Raw genomic sequence first — 14,784 nt, forward strand, 5'->3', positions numbered from 1 at the left:
CATTGCGCCAACACTATTAAATTATCATTGCTACACAACCTGTGTACACAGTTTCATCAGGCTGAATGTGATTTTTCTTATTTGCTGTTTTGAGGAGGTAACTTATGGAAAGTGTATTTCTCTTTTAGCATTAATGCTGACCCTTCGTCAGGTGCAGCCTCTCTGCAGTCAACAAGTGCCGATTGGAAGTCTTATCTCGCAGCTGTGCAGCGAGTTTCAGGGAAGGAGGAAGGAACTGGTGAATCAGTGTGGAATGTCAGATATTTGCTGAATGAGCTTTTACAAGTGAAATATTGAGCAGATTCCAATATCAACAGAATATCTGATATAAGCGAGAGCCCATTTATACAAACAATTACATAAAGTAGTTTTGATTTAACATTTTAGTATTCTACAGCGTGCCTTCTGGATCAACTAATGTTTCATAGCAAATTAAACGCCTGGAGCTCTCGTGTTTTTAGCACCAATAAAAATACATACCTAAACATATTCACAATGACGTTTCTTTTAACTTTGTGTTGTGTCAGCGCTTGGCCAGTATTTCAACATCGATATAGAGCCTAGACACTGATTCATCACATGCATATTTTTTGTCAGGCTCCATAGACCAACAGGAAGAACTGCCTCAAAATTGCAACAACAGCACGTAAATACCAATGTACTGGATGCATACTAAAATGTCCCCATAATTATTTATTCAAGATTGCGATTCATGATCAGATAATAAAAAACAAGGGAAAAGGATTGCATGAAGCATTTGGTAATACTACAATACACAAATATTTGCAAGTTATATTGTTTAAAAACACTTACTGTGGATACATGTAGAGAGGTCTGGATCTTTCCTGTCTAGAAACGAATACTTCTGAATGCAATCTAGAAAAAGAGGAGTTTCACATTATGAAGTCGATTTTATAACGTCATTGAAAGGCGTTGTCCAGAATTTAGATACTGACGACATGCATGGGATGTCAATGTCAGATTTGATAGAGTCTAACCCCAATCAGATGTTTGGTGGCTGGAAATAAACAGTGTACAGAGCTGGGACACCGTAGCTGGTGATGCTATGTAGTGGCTGCTCTCACGTACTGCAGATCACCTTTCATTTACTTCAATTGGAGTTGATCTGCAGCACCATTGAACGGCCACTACACATTGTACGGTGCGGCGCTTTCCCAGCTGTGTGTACTGCGGGTTATTTTTACTTCACAACATTTAGCATACAGGTTAAATAATTTTATATTTTTAGAGATACATGGCAATTTCAAATATGTTTACATATAATAAATTTGGTAAGATTCTAATTTTTTCACTCTGTGGTGCCCATTATACTGTATGGAGCATGATATGAGGCTCATTCTGTATGGAGCATAATATTGGGCTCATTATTCTGTTTGGAGCAATATGGGGCTCATTATTCTGTATAGAGGACTATGTGGTGCCAATTTTACTGTATGGAGCACTATATGGGGCCATTATACCATATGGGGCAATATATGAGGCTCATTATTCTGTTTGGAGCAATATATGGGGCTCATTATTCTGTATAGAGGACTATACTGTCCGGTTTCTGAGCTAATGTAGAATGCACAATACATCTCACTCATGTAATGTAAGAAGTACCATATTTTTCGCTTTGTAAGACGCTCTGGACTAGAAGACGCACCCCAAATTTTGAGGAGAAAAATAGGAAAAAACTTTATTTAATAAATTGGTGGGGCTTCTTCTAATGCATGCATCTTATTGCTTACCAGGGGTTGTGGCTGCGGTAGATCAGGGTCGTTGCTGGAGGCAGGAGTGGAGCATTGCTGCAGGCTGGGATGAGGGGGTCTGCAGGGGGGCTTCTGTGCTGCAGGGGGGCTCCTGTGCTGCAGGGGGGCTCCTGTGCTGCAGGCAGGGATGAGGGGGTCTGCAGGGGGGCTTCTGTGCTGCAGGGGGGCTTCTGTGCTGCAGGCTGGGATGAGGGGGTCTGCAGGGGGGCTTCTGTGCTGCAGGAGGGCTCCTGTGCTGCAGGCTGGGATGAGGGGGTCTGCAGGGGGGCTTCTGTGCTGCAGGGGGGCTTCTGTGCTGCAGGCTGGGATGAGGGGGTCTGCAGGGGGCTTCTGTGCTGCAGGGGGGCTCCTGTGCTGCAGGGGGGCTCCTGTGCTGCAGGCTGGGATGAGGGGGTCTGCAAGGGGGCTCCGATGCTGCAGGGCTGTCTCCGATGCTGCGGGGGGCTCTGCCGACATTTTGTGAAAGGCCAGAGCCCCCGGCAGTTCGTTCATGCTTTCCTGTGCGGTGGACTTCAGGAAAATGGCCACCGAGAGGCGGCACATGCGCAGATGGAGATCTTGGGACCAAGATCTCGAGAGATGAGATCTCAGCCCTGAAATCTCATCTCCCGAGATTCCGGCGGCCATTTTCCCAGAGTCAGTCATACTGGAAAGCATAGACGAACTGCCGGGGGGCTCTGGTCTTTCACAAAATGTCGCCAGAGCCCCCCGCAGCACCGGAGCCTCCAGCATCACCCGGGGCAGCAGCGGGCGGCAGTGGTGGCGGACACCCCCTCATCCCAGCCTGTAACGGTAAGCGGTATATCCGCTTTGTAAGACGCACCCCCATTTCCTCCCCAAATTTGGGGGAAATAAAGTGCGTCTTACAAAGCGGAAAATACGGTAAGTGAAATCTTTGGCATTGTACTATACCTATATTTCTCTTCCGTATTCCTGCATTATGAATTGTGGTATGAGTTAAAGGGGCCCACCAGGACTCTTTCACCCAGGGCCCATGAAAACCTGGAGCCGGCCCTCGCTGAGATAATCTTATAAATGGGCCCCTGCTGTGTACTGTGTAATGGCTGTGTCTGGCCATGCAGGAACATGGTCTGATTATACTACATCTATCTCTTGGCCAGGGGAGGAAGCAAAAGACTGTACAGACAGAACAGCAGGGGATCACAGCTGATTCTTTTTGTGAATAAAACATTTTACTGCCTGTCTTTCACTTGCGTAATCTAATGTTAAGCCAGGAGTGGGTGATAAATACAGAAGTGGTGCATATGTTTCATTATACTTTTCCTCTAATTGTTCCACTCCCGGTTTTGTCTTACAAATACTGATGTAAAATACTGACCAAATACTGCTAGTGTGACTGCAGCCTTATACTCTTTAAATCTTTAAATTCTGCTTAATCACTTTGGATGGATCTGATGTGTATTTTTATCAAAACTGACAATTCTTGTTGCAGGTATCGAGATTGTTGCCGATAGACTCCGTTTTTGTGAGACATTGAGATACATTTGAAATATGCCAATAACAGACTATGCTGCCTTTGTGAATATGAACATTTAATAGTACCTTTCAGTACCAACAGTAACCCACCACACCTTCTACCACACCTCTACCGAAAAAATCATCCACAGAATCGCAACACCCAAGGATATAATGTTTGCATAGTGTTTCTTTTAAATAATCAGAAGCAATTTCCAATCACAGTGAAATATAATGAGATGCAAATCTATTTCCGGTATTTATTTCTGATTTTGCAGCCTGAAAATAAAAACAATAATTACCTAATTATGGACAAATCAACACTTACCTAAATATCTGGGATAAAAATATTCCTGCAAAAAGAAAAAGGAGAATTCATTAATATAACCATGTATGAAATAAAATAAACAGCATAGAAAAGTCCATAGATGGTCCACAATAAGTTCTACCACATTAATTCAGTACTGTACCCCCATGATGGAAACCGGGTACTTTCATGAGTATTTTGGCAAATACCTTGCACATTAGCTAGCTTCTAATTTTTGATATTTTTTTTTCTCATTAGAAGTCTCAAACTGGTAATGTTGGATTCTTAGCTGCAACAAATAGTAATACTATGTACAGAATATGTATGACCGCTGGATAAAATTAAATACCGTAACCTGCATGAACTATAAAACATGAGATATGTAAAGCATTTTCCCCTTACGCATTGTGATGAGCGCATTTCACTACATACATTATATGACTGTGTGCATAATCATATAGCTGATATAAATCAAGTTGATTCTCTATTTCTATTTGTGATTTTTCTTTTTTGCGGCTTTTGCAGCATCTTGAATTTTGTCCGATTATTCAATGAAAGAATTTTTCATAACTTCCTACATTATTGTTGTAAATTATTTCTGTATGTTGTGTGTGATGACTTACTTTATTATGCAAGATTATATCAAATGGACACTATCCTGGAAAAAAAAAATCAAAGCATGGTAACAAAGAACACAACCGCAATACTATCATATCTTGAACCTTTTAGGGGGTGAAGATAAAGAGTTTATGATCTGTACATACTGGTTTACACTAATCCATAGTCACAAACAGATTACAAAGGGCTTGTGTGCAGCATTTGTCCTAAAGGATGGCTGTGAAGAAAGTCTGTATAGCAAAAGCCTTCTGTTCTCCGAACACACTTATAAGCTATCTTTTGTCTCACTATTTTTTTCCTTTCTTTCTTTTTTTTACAAAAGGATGCAAATGAAAAGTGGAAGCAGAAGCTAACACAGCAGCAATCCTTACCGACAGCACGGATCTCTCTAATTCACCAACCCTGAAGAATATTGTAGAAATCTGCTGGACAGCAGAGAAACATCTGTTCTTTGAAAACTGAACTGCCAGTGTCAATTTCTCATAGGTAGGATTAGTGCTTGGAGCATGTTAGAGGCAGTAGTTGAGCTGTCCTATATAATTACAACACACACACACACACACACACACTTCCCCAGCCTGTGGCTAACTACCTAGACTTACCGTATGTATTTTTTACAGCATGGGCTCTAGAGCTCTCCCAGCCACTCACTGCACGTAGTGCAGTCTGGAAATGTTGTAGAAATCACTAATACAAGATCAGTAAGGCTATGTTCATATTTTGCATTTTTGCAGGTTTTTTAATGCAAATTTTGAGCTGCATTTCACAGTACCAGCAAAGTCTATGAGATTGCCGAAATCTCATGCGCACACCTTGGGTTTTTCTTCTGGACCGTTTTGCCAAAGAGCTGCGTTTTTGCAAAATGCAGCATGTCACTTATTTCAGCGTTTTTACAGAGTTTTTCAAACTCTGAAAAGCTGCTTTTTGCAAACTCTGTTTGCTGCATTTTGGGTGCCAAAACATGTTGAAATTGAATCAGATTTTTTTTTATGCACTAAACTTTATCAGCATGTACAAATGTACTGACAAACACGCAGTAAAAAAAAATTGCAGCAAAAACTTAGGAAAACCTGTTTATTTGTAAGCAGCTTAAACAAAGCTTAAAATTGACATAAAAAAAGAACTGCAAAAACGCAACATGTGAACATAGCCTTAGGGTACTTTCCCACAATAAGGAATTGCTGCGGTCTTGACGCTGTGTATTTAAGCAGCATCAAAACCGCAGCGGCCAGATGTTACAGCATAGTGAATAGGATTTTTAGAAATCTCATGGCCACTATGCGACTATGCGCACCTGCAGATCACCCGCGAAAACCGGCACACAGCGCGTCTTTTAGGACCGCAGCATGTCAGTTTCATCAATAGATTCTATTAGATGCGGTAAGCATCCAAAGAGCTGCTACTTCCGGATCGTGGAAACATAGCCTTATACAGAACATACTAAGCATTCTGCACCTCTGTTTATATTAAATATATGTCATTGAACAGTAAGAACTATCCTACTTGTTTTCCTAATGTACTAAAGTCTGTATTACTACTAGTTTGAAAGTGTGAACACAACAATTCCCAGTGCATACAAAAAAAATCCATTTCAGTCACAATTTCTTGGAGATCATTAGTGTTAAAAATGGTGTATGATAAGTGACAGCTGGATTGTAACTGTGAAATATTAAGTAAGAGAAAGTACTAAGAGCCTTCATTTGAGGTAGCATCTCTTTTAAGCTTACTGGAGGGCATTGAACTCTGCTCTAGTTCTGCACGCACAGAACTTGCATAATATTTCTGGTTAAAGGCAGAAAATCAATAGTCTTTCCCCTTACAGTAATTAGTTTCATTAGTAGATGTGTATACTAGAGAAATGAAAACAAAAATTTACTTTGCACAAATCTGTCAGTGAAAGGTAAGACAAACATTTAAAAGGAAAATTCCTATTTAAAGGGAACCTACCACCCCGTTTTTTAAAAATTAGATAAAAATAGTGTGAAATAGGGGCAGAGCTGGGCTTTACATTAGGGCCTTTTCGGTGCCTTTACACCCCCGTTAGGCTGTCCAAATACCTTTGTGAAGTGGCCGTTTTCTGCTGTCACTCAAGTGGGTCAGGTCGGATGGGCGTGGTCACAGCGCTGTTTGTCCCCCAGGATCCTGCTCATCTTTACGTTGGTGGCGTAGTGGTGTGCGCATGTCCAGCAGGCAAATCCACTGCCCAGGAGATGAATAACAGCGCGGTCTTCGCTATTCAGCCGTTTACCGGTGGGCGCGGCCATCTTTCCTGTGGCCGCGCCTGCGCAGATGGAGCGCTCTGCTGCCCGGGACTTCAGGAAAATGGCCGCGGGATTCCGCGCGTGCGCAGATGGAGATCGCGGCGGCCATTTTCCTGAAGTCCCGGGCAGCAGAGCGCTCCATCTGCGCATGCGCGGCCACAGAAAGATGGCCGCGCCCACCGGTAAACGGCTGAATAGCGAAGACCGCGCCGTTATTCATCTCCTGGGCAGTGGATCTTCTTTGGACATGCGCACACCACTACGCCACCAACGTAAAGATGAGCAGGATCCTGGGGGACAAACAGCGCTGTGACCACGCCCATCCGACCTGACCAACTTGAGTGACAGCAGAAAACGGCCACTTCACAAAGGTATTTGGACAGCCTAACGGGGGTGTAAAGGCACCGAAAAGGCCCTAATGTAAAGCCCAGCTCTGCCCCTATTTCACACTATTTTTATCTAATTTTTAAAAAACAGGGATGTAGGTTCCCTTTAAACCTGTAATAAGATTACAGAAAATATCTACTTTTTTGGTTTATCTTCTTCATTTAAAATAAAATATTATCAGAGAAATCAGAACATTTCAGTCATTTTCTTGAGGGTAGGTATTTCCAAGATTAGTTGCTCAGTTTGTTTTTAAAAAGGGGTTGTCAGATGAAAACAAGTTATCAACTACAGTGGGCAAAATAAGTATTTGATACACTGCCGATTTTGCAAGTTTTTCCACCAACAAAGAATGGAGAGGTCTGTATTTTTTATCGTAGGTACATTTCAACTGTGAGAAACAGATTCTATAAAAAAAAAAAAAAATCCAGAAAAATCACATTGTATGATTTTTACATGATTAATTTACATTTTATTGTATGAAATAAGTTTTTGACCACCTAACACCCAGCAAGAATTGGGGTCTCACAGACATGTTAGATTTTCTTTAAAAGGAACCAGTCAGGTCCCCGTGCCCTCCAATCCATCAGCAGGTGTGCATGAGATTTCTGAAATCTCAGACTTTGCTGGTACTGAAACACAGCTGAAGATATGCAATAAAAAAAAAAACCGCTGCAAAAACGCAATGTGAACATAGCCTAAGTTCTGTATGCTAAAAGAGCTTCTACAGGTAACGAGTTCTAATAAATGCAATTAATACAGGTAATAAGTGCAGAGTAGGAGGGCTTCTTAAAATGGGCCAGGTCTCCCGTGCCCTCCAATCCATCAGCATTCAGCGATTTGTGATTAATCTCCCTCCCTAAACATCCCTGTATAACAGGGGTGGGGAATCTTTTTTCTGCCGAAGGCCATTTGGATATTTATACCATCCTTCGGGGGCCGTACAAACTCCACCACAAAGTACATCCTGACTCTGGCGCTGGTTTCAGGACGTAATCTTACATTGCATGCCCTTCAGTGTTCAGTAGTGAACACTGCATGTGTGTGCTAACAGAGCAAGAAGAAATTAATGAGCTAGTTGTAATCAAAATAAAGCTCCCTGCCCAAGAATGCGGTCCCCGAGAATATGCCCGGGGGCCTGATAAAAGGTCATCGAGGGCCGTAAATGGCCCTGGGGCCTGAGGTTCCCCACCCCTGCTGTATAGCATGATTTGGTTAAATAAAAGCATTTATAACCTCCGCTTTCCCTATGCTAATGAGGGCTTTGACTAGTCAATGCTTAGTTCCCCAGAGTAGTAGGGGCGTGATAACAATTTGCAGGAGGGGCATCATCACCGCTCATTCCAACAGTGTCACTGCCTCTCTGAAGCCAGGTGTATGATTTCCGGCTTCAGAGATGTGCATTGCGCATGACCAGAAGCCATATTTTGAACCTCTGGACATGCGAGGCTTGCACATTTGATGCCTGCAATTGTACACCTGGCTTCAGAGACACAGTGATGCTGCTGGAATGAGCTGCGCTCCTGCGCAGATTTTCATGAGTGGCGCTGACACCGCTCTAGAAAATTATGTTATCACACCCATAGGGCTGCTTGAAAAAGCCAAACACAGCACTCATCTGCTCCATAGGGAATGGAGGGGCAATTGAGACTGTGCACTGCACAGGATAAATGTTAACCATTCTGCCAATCGGTAAGGGTCCCAATAGTTGGTCTCCAGGGCATTGCACCAGGTCAAGTGTGAAAAGTGGAGGCTAAGAGTCAGAATTGAAGAGCCATATCTGGGGTGGCTGAGGGCTGATATTAATATGGTAGGGGGGCAATATCCATGGCTCCTTCCAAGGCTATTAATATCAGCCCACAGCTTTCTTCCTAGCCTTTGCTGGTTATTAATTGTAGAGGGTGACTTTTTTTTTGGGGGGGGGGCACCCCTTCTTAATAACCAGTTAAGGATAAGTAGACAGCTGTAAGCTGATATTAATAGCATGGGAAACTCCATGTTTATTACCCCCTTCCCAGATTATAAACATCACACCTTTCTGCTTTCCCTCAGCTGGTTAAGAAAAATTAGGTGGACCCCATGCCATTTTTTTCTTTTATCAGCTGCATAGATGTTCTGTAAGCTACACATGCACTGCACTTATTATATATCTCAATTACATCTATCAATCTATAATCAATGTATATCTGTATTTAAGATTGTTTTATTAGTTAGTAAACTAGCTGGAAATGCCAGAATTACTGTATGTAAAAGCTGATGTTAAGAAAGCATTGCATACGCAAACCATACGGATGCTAAGTGAGAAAAATAACTCATTGTACTCGCATAACACATCATTTATGCTGATGAGTGTGAGCCCTAAATTGTATATTCAGAAATAAATTAGACTATTGTTTATTGTTAAGATTGTTATCACTATATTGTAATTGGAGATGGAATTTAATGTATGATAGCACACTTACCACTGGTGCAGACATATTTCCGGTCTGTGGAAGTATATTCTAGGTATGCAGAACTCTATGCCACCTATCCTGGTCAAACCTCCTGCATGAGTTTGTGTGGGGCAGTGCAGCAGAGTTAAGCTGTGTCACATTACAAATCCTTCTATAAGCTTTTATTTCATAGCAAAGTCATTTCTATGGTGTTGCCTCTACACCCACACTGCCTATCCAGAGAGGTGTTCGTAAACTTATATCTGTTGTGTTCAACTTGTAATTGCTCAGCAGTAAAATCAGGGCTGTCATTATAGCTCACATGGGAGTAGTCCAGAACAGACTATTATATTTTTTACTTTCTATTTTTATTACATTGTGTTTTGTTTTATAACAATTTCAGTAACCTAGTAATATCCCTAACCCTAGTTGTGAGTAGCAAATGTGTAGGACTATAAAAGCAACTCATAGTTATGTATGAATATAATCACATGTAGCGCACGATTCAATACTGTCTTTATTCACTAGCTGCTAAGCATGAGTCAACTTAAGGCTATGTGCACACGTTCAGGAAAGTTTGCAGAATTTTCCTGAGCAAATCCGGACTACTTTTGCAGGAAATCCGCTCGCGTTTTTTTCGCGGATTTTTCCGAAGCTTCCCAATGCAATAATATAGCGGCAAATCCGCAAAAATTCCACAAAATTAATGAACATGCTGACTTTTTTTCCGCGATGCGGTTTTTTCGTGGAAAAAACGCAGCATGGGCACAAAAATTGTGGAATGCATTAAATTGATGGGATGCTTAATGTAAGCGTTTTTTAAGCATTTTTGCAGTGGGAAACCGGTGAAAAAACGCAAAAGAAAAAACGCAGAAAACCCGAAACGTGTGCAAATAGCCTCATAGTTGCTTATCCAAAGTGCAGTAGTCGAGATGTCTTTGTCATCAGCTACACCACTCGCATAGGCAGTGGCCAAGATGAAAAGCTAATTTCCTCTAAATCACTATGCAAAGTGCAGCAATCGATGACAAACTCATGCTACACCACTGCTAACCCTTTCCATTGAAGACAAGAGAAGATTACAGATATGCACTTCTTCATTCACAGTGAATAAAGATAACACATGGTATACAACAGTAAAGCAAAATGCCTAATGATAGGTAAAAGTAAAGTGAAATATGAGACAAAACAAGGCTTTTAGAACCGCATTACAAATCATCAACATAACATTATTTAAAATAGGAGATTGAAAATGATTACGCACAGTAAAAAATGTTCTGTGTTAAAGTAGTCCCTGACTAAGCATAGTGTGTAACCCCGCTTGGCATGGACACCGAATGGTTCATCATTCCTTACTGAGTCACTTACAACGACATTGAACTATAAGTAGAGTGCACCAGTTCTTTATGTCCACCAATCTAAGGCCAGTCTCACACGTCCAGATAATTCCGGTACCGGAAAAATCGGTACCGGAGTTATCCGTGTCCTCACGTGGCACACGTGCGGCAGCCGTGTGCCGACTGAGTACCACACGGACCGTGCAGGAGACAGCACTACAGTAAGCGCTGTCCCCAGCGTGGTGCTGAAGCCGCTATTCATCCCTTCTCTCCAGCAGCGTTCGCTGGAGAGAAGGAATGAAAAATCAATGTGTTTTTGTTTTTTTTTTGTGGTTAAAATAAACATCCCGTCAACCTCCCCCCTCCCACCCCCTGTGCGCCCGCCCGCTGGAAATAAAATACTCACCCAGCTCCCTCTCAGCGCCGCAGCTTGTCCTGTATGAGCGGTCACGTGGTACCGCTCATTACAGTGAGGAATATGCGGCTCCACCCCTATGGGAGGTGGAGCCGCATATTCATCACTGTAATGAGCGGTACCACGTGACCGCTCATACAGGACAAGCTGCGGCGCTGAGAGGAAGCATCGAGGGAGCTGGGTGAGTATTTTATTTCCACATTTTTAAATGTGCACACCCATAAGTGAAGGGAGGGAATGTACGGGTGCCGTCATGGGCTCAGAGAAATACCGTTATCGGTAAGAACTATATTTTTCTCTGATCGCCCATGACGGCACCACGGAGAGAATTGCATAGATAGTACATTCAGGGAGGGACCACTGCTTCCAGAACCCTTTTACCGAAGGTAAGATCTGAGGAAGAGATTAGGTCCAATCTATAGTGCCTATAGAATGTGGATGGTGAGGACCAGGTAGCAGCTCTACATATCTGGTCTATAGAAGCTCCGGCCTTCTCCGCCCAGGAAGTCGCCACTGCTCTTGTCGAGTGAGCCTTAACCTCCCCGGGAACGGACATCCCACTTGCCGAGTATGAGAGACTGATGGCGTCCGTGATCCATCTTGCTATGGTGGCCTTAGAAGCTTTTTTCCCCTTCCGGGGACCCTGGAAACACACAAACAGAGAGGAATCCTCCCTACTCTCTCTAGTGGCTTCTAAGTATTGTAAGAGACACCTTCTTACATCCAGAGTATGTAATGTTTGTTCCTCCTTATTTGTAGGGTTGGGACAGAAGGAGGGGAGAGATATCTCTTGAGACCTGTGAAATTTTGAAGCCACTTTCGGGAGATATGCTGGGTCTGTTTTTAAAATGACCCTATCCTCTAAAATTTGTGTGTAGGGGGCATTAACTGATAGAGCCTGCAAGTCGCTGACCCTACGGGCAGAAGTGAGGGCGACTAACAGAGCGGTTTTGAGAGACAAGTTTTTTATTGAAGTTTTGTGTAATGGTTCAAATGGTGGACTAGTCAGGGCTTTAAGGACCAAGATTAAGTCCCATTGTGGAACCACTTTCACTGGCAGAGGCCTCGATCTTCCTGCTGCTCTGATGAACCTAGAGACCCACCTATTTGAAGCTAAGTCAAAATTGAATAATGCTCCCAATGCTGCCACATGAACTTTTAGGGTACTGGTGGCTAAACCCATCTCCAAACCTTTTTGTAGGAACTCTAATATGGAATTAAGGGGAATGTCTTTCCCTATTTTTGTGCCTGAAGACAAAAACTTTTTCCATATTTTGCCGTACTGTCTTGTTGTAACCGGCTTCCTACTTTTTAACAGAGTTGAGATTACACCTGAAGAGAACCCTCTGTTTTCTAATATCTTCCTCTCAAGAGCCAGGCTGTCAAGTGCAAGTTCTTGACTTGCGGATGACAATCCGGGCCCTGCGACAACAGATCCTGGAGGTCTGGTAATACCCACGGGTCGGATATTGACATTTTTCCTCATCCATGAGAACCAAGGTCTCTTCGGCCAGAACGGGGCAATTAAGATGACCAGTGCCCCGTCCTCCCGAATCTTCCTCAGCACTGCTGGAATCAGAATGAGAGGAGGAAAGGCATAGACCAGATGGTGACCCCAAGAAATCAGGAAAGCGTCCACAGCTACTGGGTTCCCCAAGGGAGATAGGGAGCAGAAGGAGGCTACTTTTTTGTTTAAATGGCTCGCAAAGAGATCTATTTTGGGAACCCCCCATTTTTTTGTGATCTGAGTAAATATCACTGGATTTAGTTCCCATTCCCCCTGTTTTAGGCTGGAACGACTTAGAAAGTCTGCCTTGTAATTGTCTACCCCCTTTATGTGTAGGCTTGTCAGGGATAGAAGGTTGCTCTCGGCTATCTGAAGGATTGAGCTGGTCACTTCCATTAGATTTTTGGAACGGGTACCCCCTTGATGATTTAGGTAGGATACTACTACTTGATTGTCCGACATCACCCTTACATGGTGAGATTGAAGGACTCCCAGAAATTCCTGAAGGGCAAATTTCACTGCCAGGAGTTCCTTCATATTGGAGGAATTGTTTGCAAGGGACGGAGACCAAATGCCCTGAGCTACTAGGTCGCCCAGATGAGCCCCCCACCCTGAGGGGCTTGCGTCCGTAGTTAGGACCTTCGAGATCGGAATTACCCATGGGACTCCCTGGGAAAGATTTTTCTGCAATGTCCACCAAGTCAGGGAGTGATTGGTGCGAGGAGACAATGTTAACCGCTCGTCTAAATGTTCTCCTAGAAGGTTTTGCTCTGACAGTAGTTGCCATTGGAGATCTCTTGAATGTAGTTGGGCCCACTGGACCGCCGGGATGCAAGAGGTCATAGAGCCTAATAGGGACATGCCCTGACGGAGTGTTATGGAGGGGAGAGATTGTACTCTTAACGCTAGACTTTTTATTTTTTGTATTTTGCTCTCTGGGAGCCGACATTCCATTTGTTTGGAGTCTAGAGTGAGACCTAGGTACTCCTGAACCTGAGAAGGCACCAGTCTGGATTTCTCTAGGTTTATTAGCCAACCTAGATTTTTTAGAGAGTGAATCACTAGGTCTAGTTGGCTCTTGCAATGTTGCGGGGAGGAGCCTATCACCAGGAAGTCGTCCAGATATGGTACGATCAGGGTATTTTCTTCCCTGAGGTGCGCCATTACCTCCGCCACCAACTTTGTGAAAACTCTCGGGGCGATTGCTAAGCCAAATGGTAGAGCTGAGAACTGGAAGTGACTTAGGACTCCCTGGATGTGGACTGCCAGTCTGAGGAATTTTTGGTGGTCCTTGTGTATTGGGACGTGATAATATGCGTCCTTTAGGTCCAGGACCACCATGAAGCATTGAGGAAATAGCATCTTGATAGATGATTTTACTGTTTCCATCTTGAATGCTTGAACCTCTAGGTAGTTGTTTAGGTTCTTTAAATTGATAATGGTCCTGAAGGAACCATCTGGCTTCTTCCTCAGGAAAAGAGGGGAATAGTACCCTTGCCCTCTTTCCTGAGGGGGGACTTCCAGGAGTACTCCTTTTTTTACTAACCCGACAACCTCGTTTTCTAACGTCAACTGCTCCTCTGCCGAGGTTCTTGTGGGCGTTATCTTGAAAGAGGGATGGGGGTACCTCTTGAATGTTAATCTCAGTCCCGACTCTATGATGTTTAGTATCCATCGACTTGAGGTAATCTTTTCCCAGGCTGGAAGAAAGAGAGATAACCTTCCCCCCACCTGGGGCGAACCTTCATTGTGAAGGTTTTTTGTTGTCATTGAGGTTTTTATTAAAGATAAACCCCTTATTTTTGTTCTTTTTATCTTCCCATTTCCCCTGGTTTCTCCCCGTGTTCTTACGGAAAAACCTCTTGTTCCGAAAGGGCTTCCTATAAGAGGGGAGACCCAGAGGAGGGAAGGATTTTTTCTTGTCCCCCGCTTTTTCCAAGATGTCATCCAGGGTGGAACCGAACAGAAATTCTCCTTCACAGGGGATAGTGCACAGTTTTGTTTTCGTCTGTAGGTCGCCTGGCCAATTCTTAAGCCAGAGGGCGCGCCTGGCCGCATTAGCAAACCCTGCTGCTCTGGCGGATAGCCTGATAGAGTCGGCCGAGGCATCAGCTAGGAAAGCCGTGGCCCCTCTCATTACAGGTAGTGTGTCTAGTATTGAGTCCCGGGAAGTTTTCCCCCTTAATTGGCCCTCTAGTTGGTTCAGCCAAATCATCAGGGAGCGTGAAGTACATGCTGCCGCTACTGCCGGCTTCAGGCCTCCACCCGCTGCCTC

At 43.5% G+C, this 14,784-nt stretch overlaps 1 protein-coding gene across 3 annotated transcripts in view; it reads right to left on the reverse strand.

The window, feature by feature from the left end:
* The window catches only part of GAS6 (growth arrest specific 6), a 167,935-nt gene that overhangs the window by 124,433 nt on the left and 28,718 nt on the right, over nt 1-14,784 (reverse strand). For all 3 annotated transcript variants that reach the window (XM_077296559.1, XM_077296561.1, XM_077296560.1), the window contains exons 4-5: nt 3,577-3,601; nt 814-876 (exon numbers count right to left, since the gene is read on the reverse strand). In XM_077296559.1, the coding sequence (XP_077152674.1) occupies nt 814-876; nt 3,577-3,601 (88 nt within the window). The remainder of the gene's footprint in view (nt 1-813; nt 877-3,576; nt 3,602-14,784) is intronic.

This window comes from Ranitomeya variabilis, chromosome 3 (genome assembly GCF_051348905.1).
Source record: "Ranitomeya variabilis isolate aRanVar5 chromosome 3, aRanVar5.hap1, whole genome shotgun sequence".
Classification (NCBI taxonomy): domain Eukaryota; kingdom Metazoa; phylum Chordata; class Amphibia; order Anura; family Dendrobatidae; genus Ranitomeya; species Ranitomeya variabilis.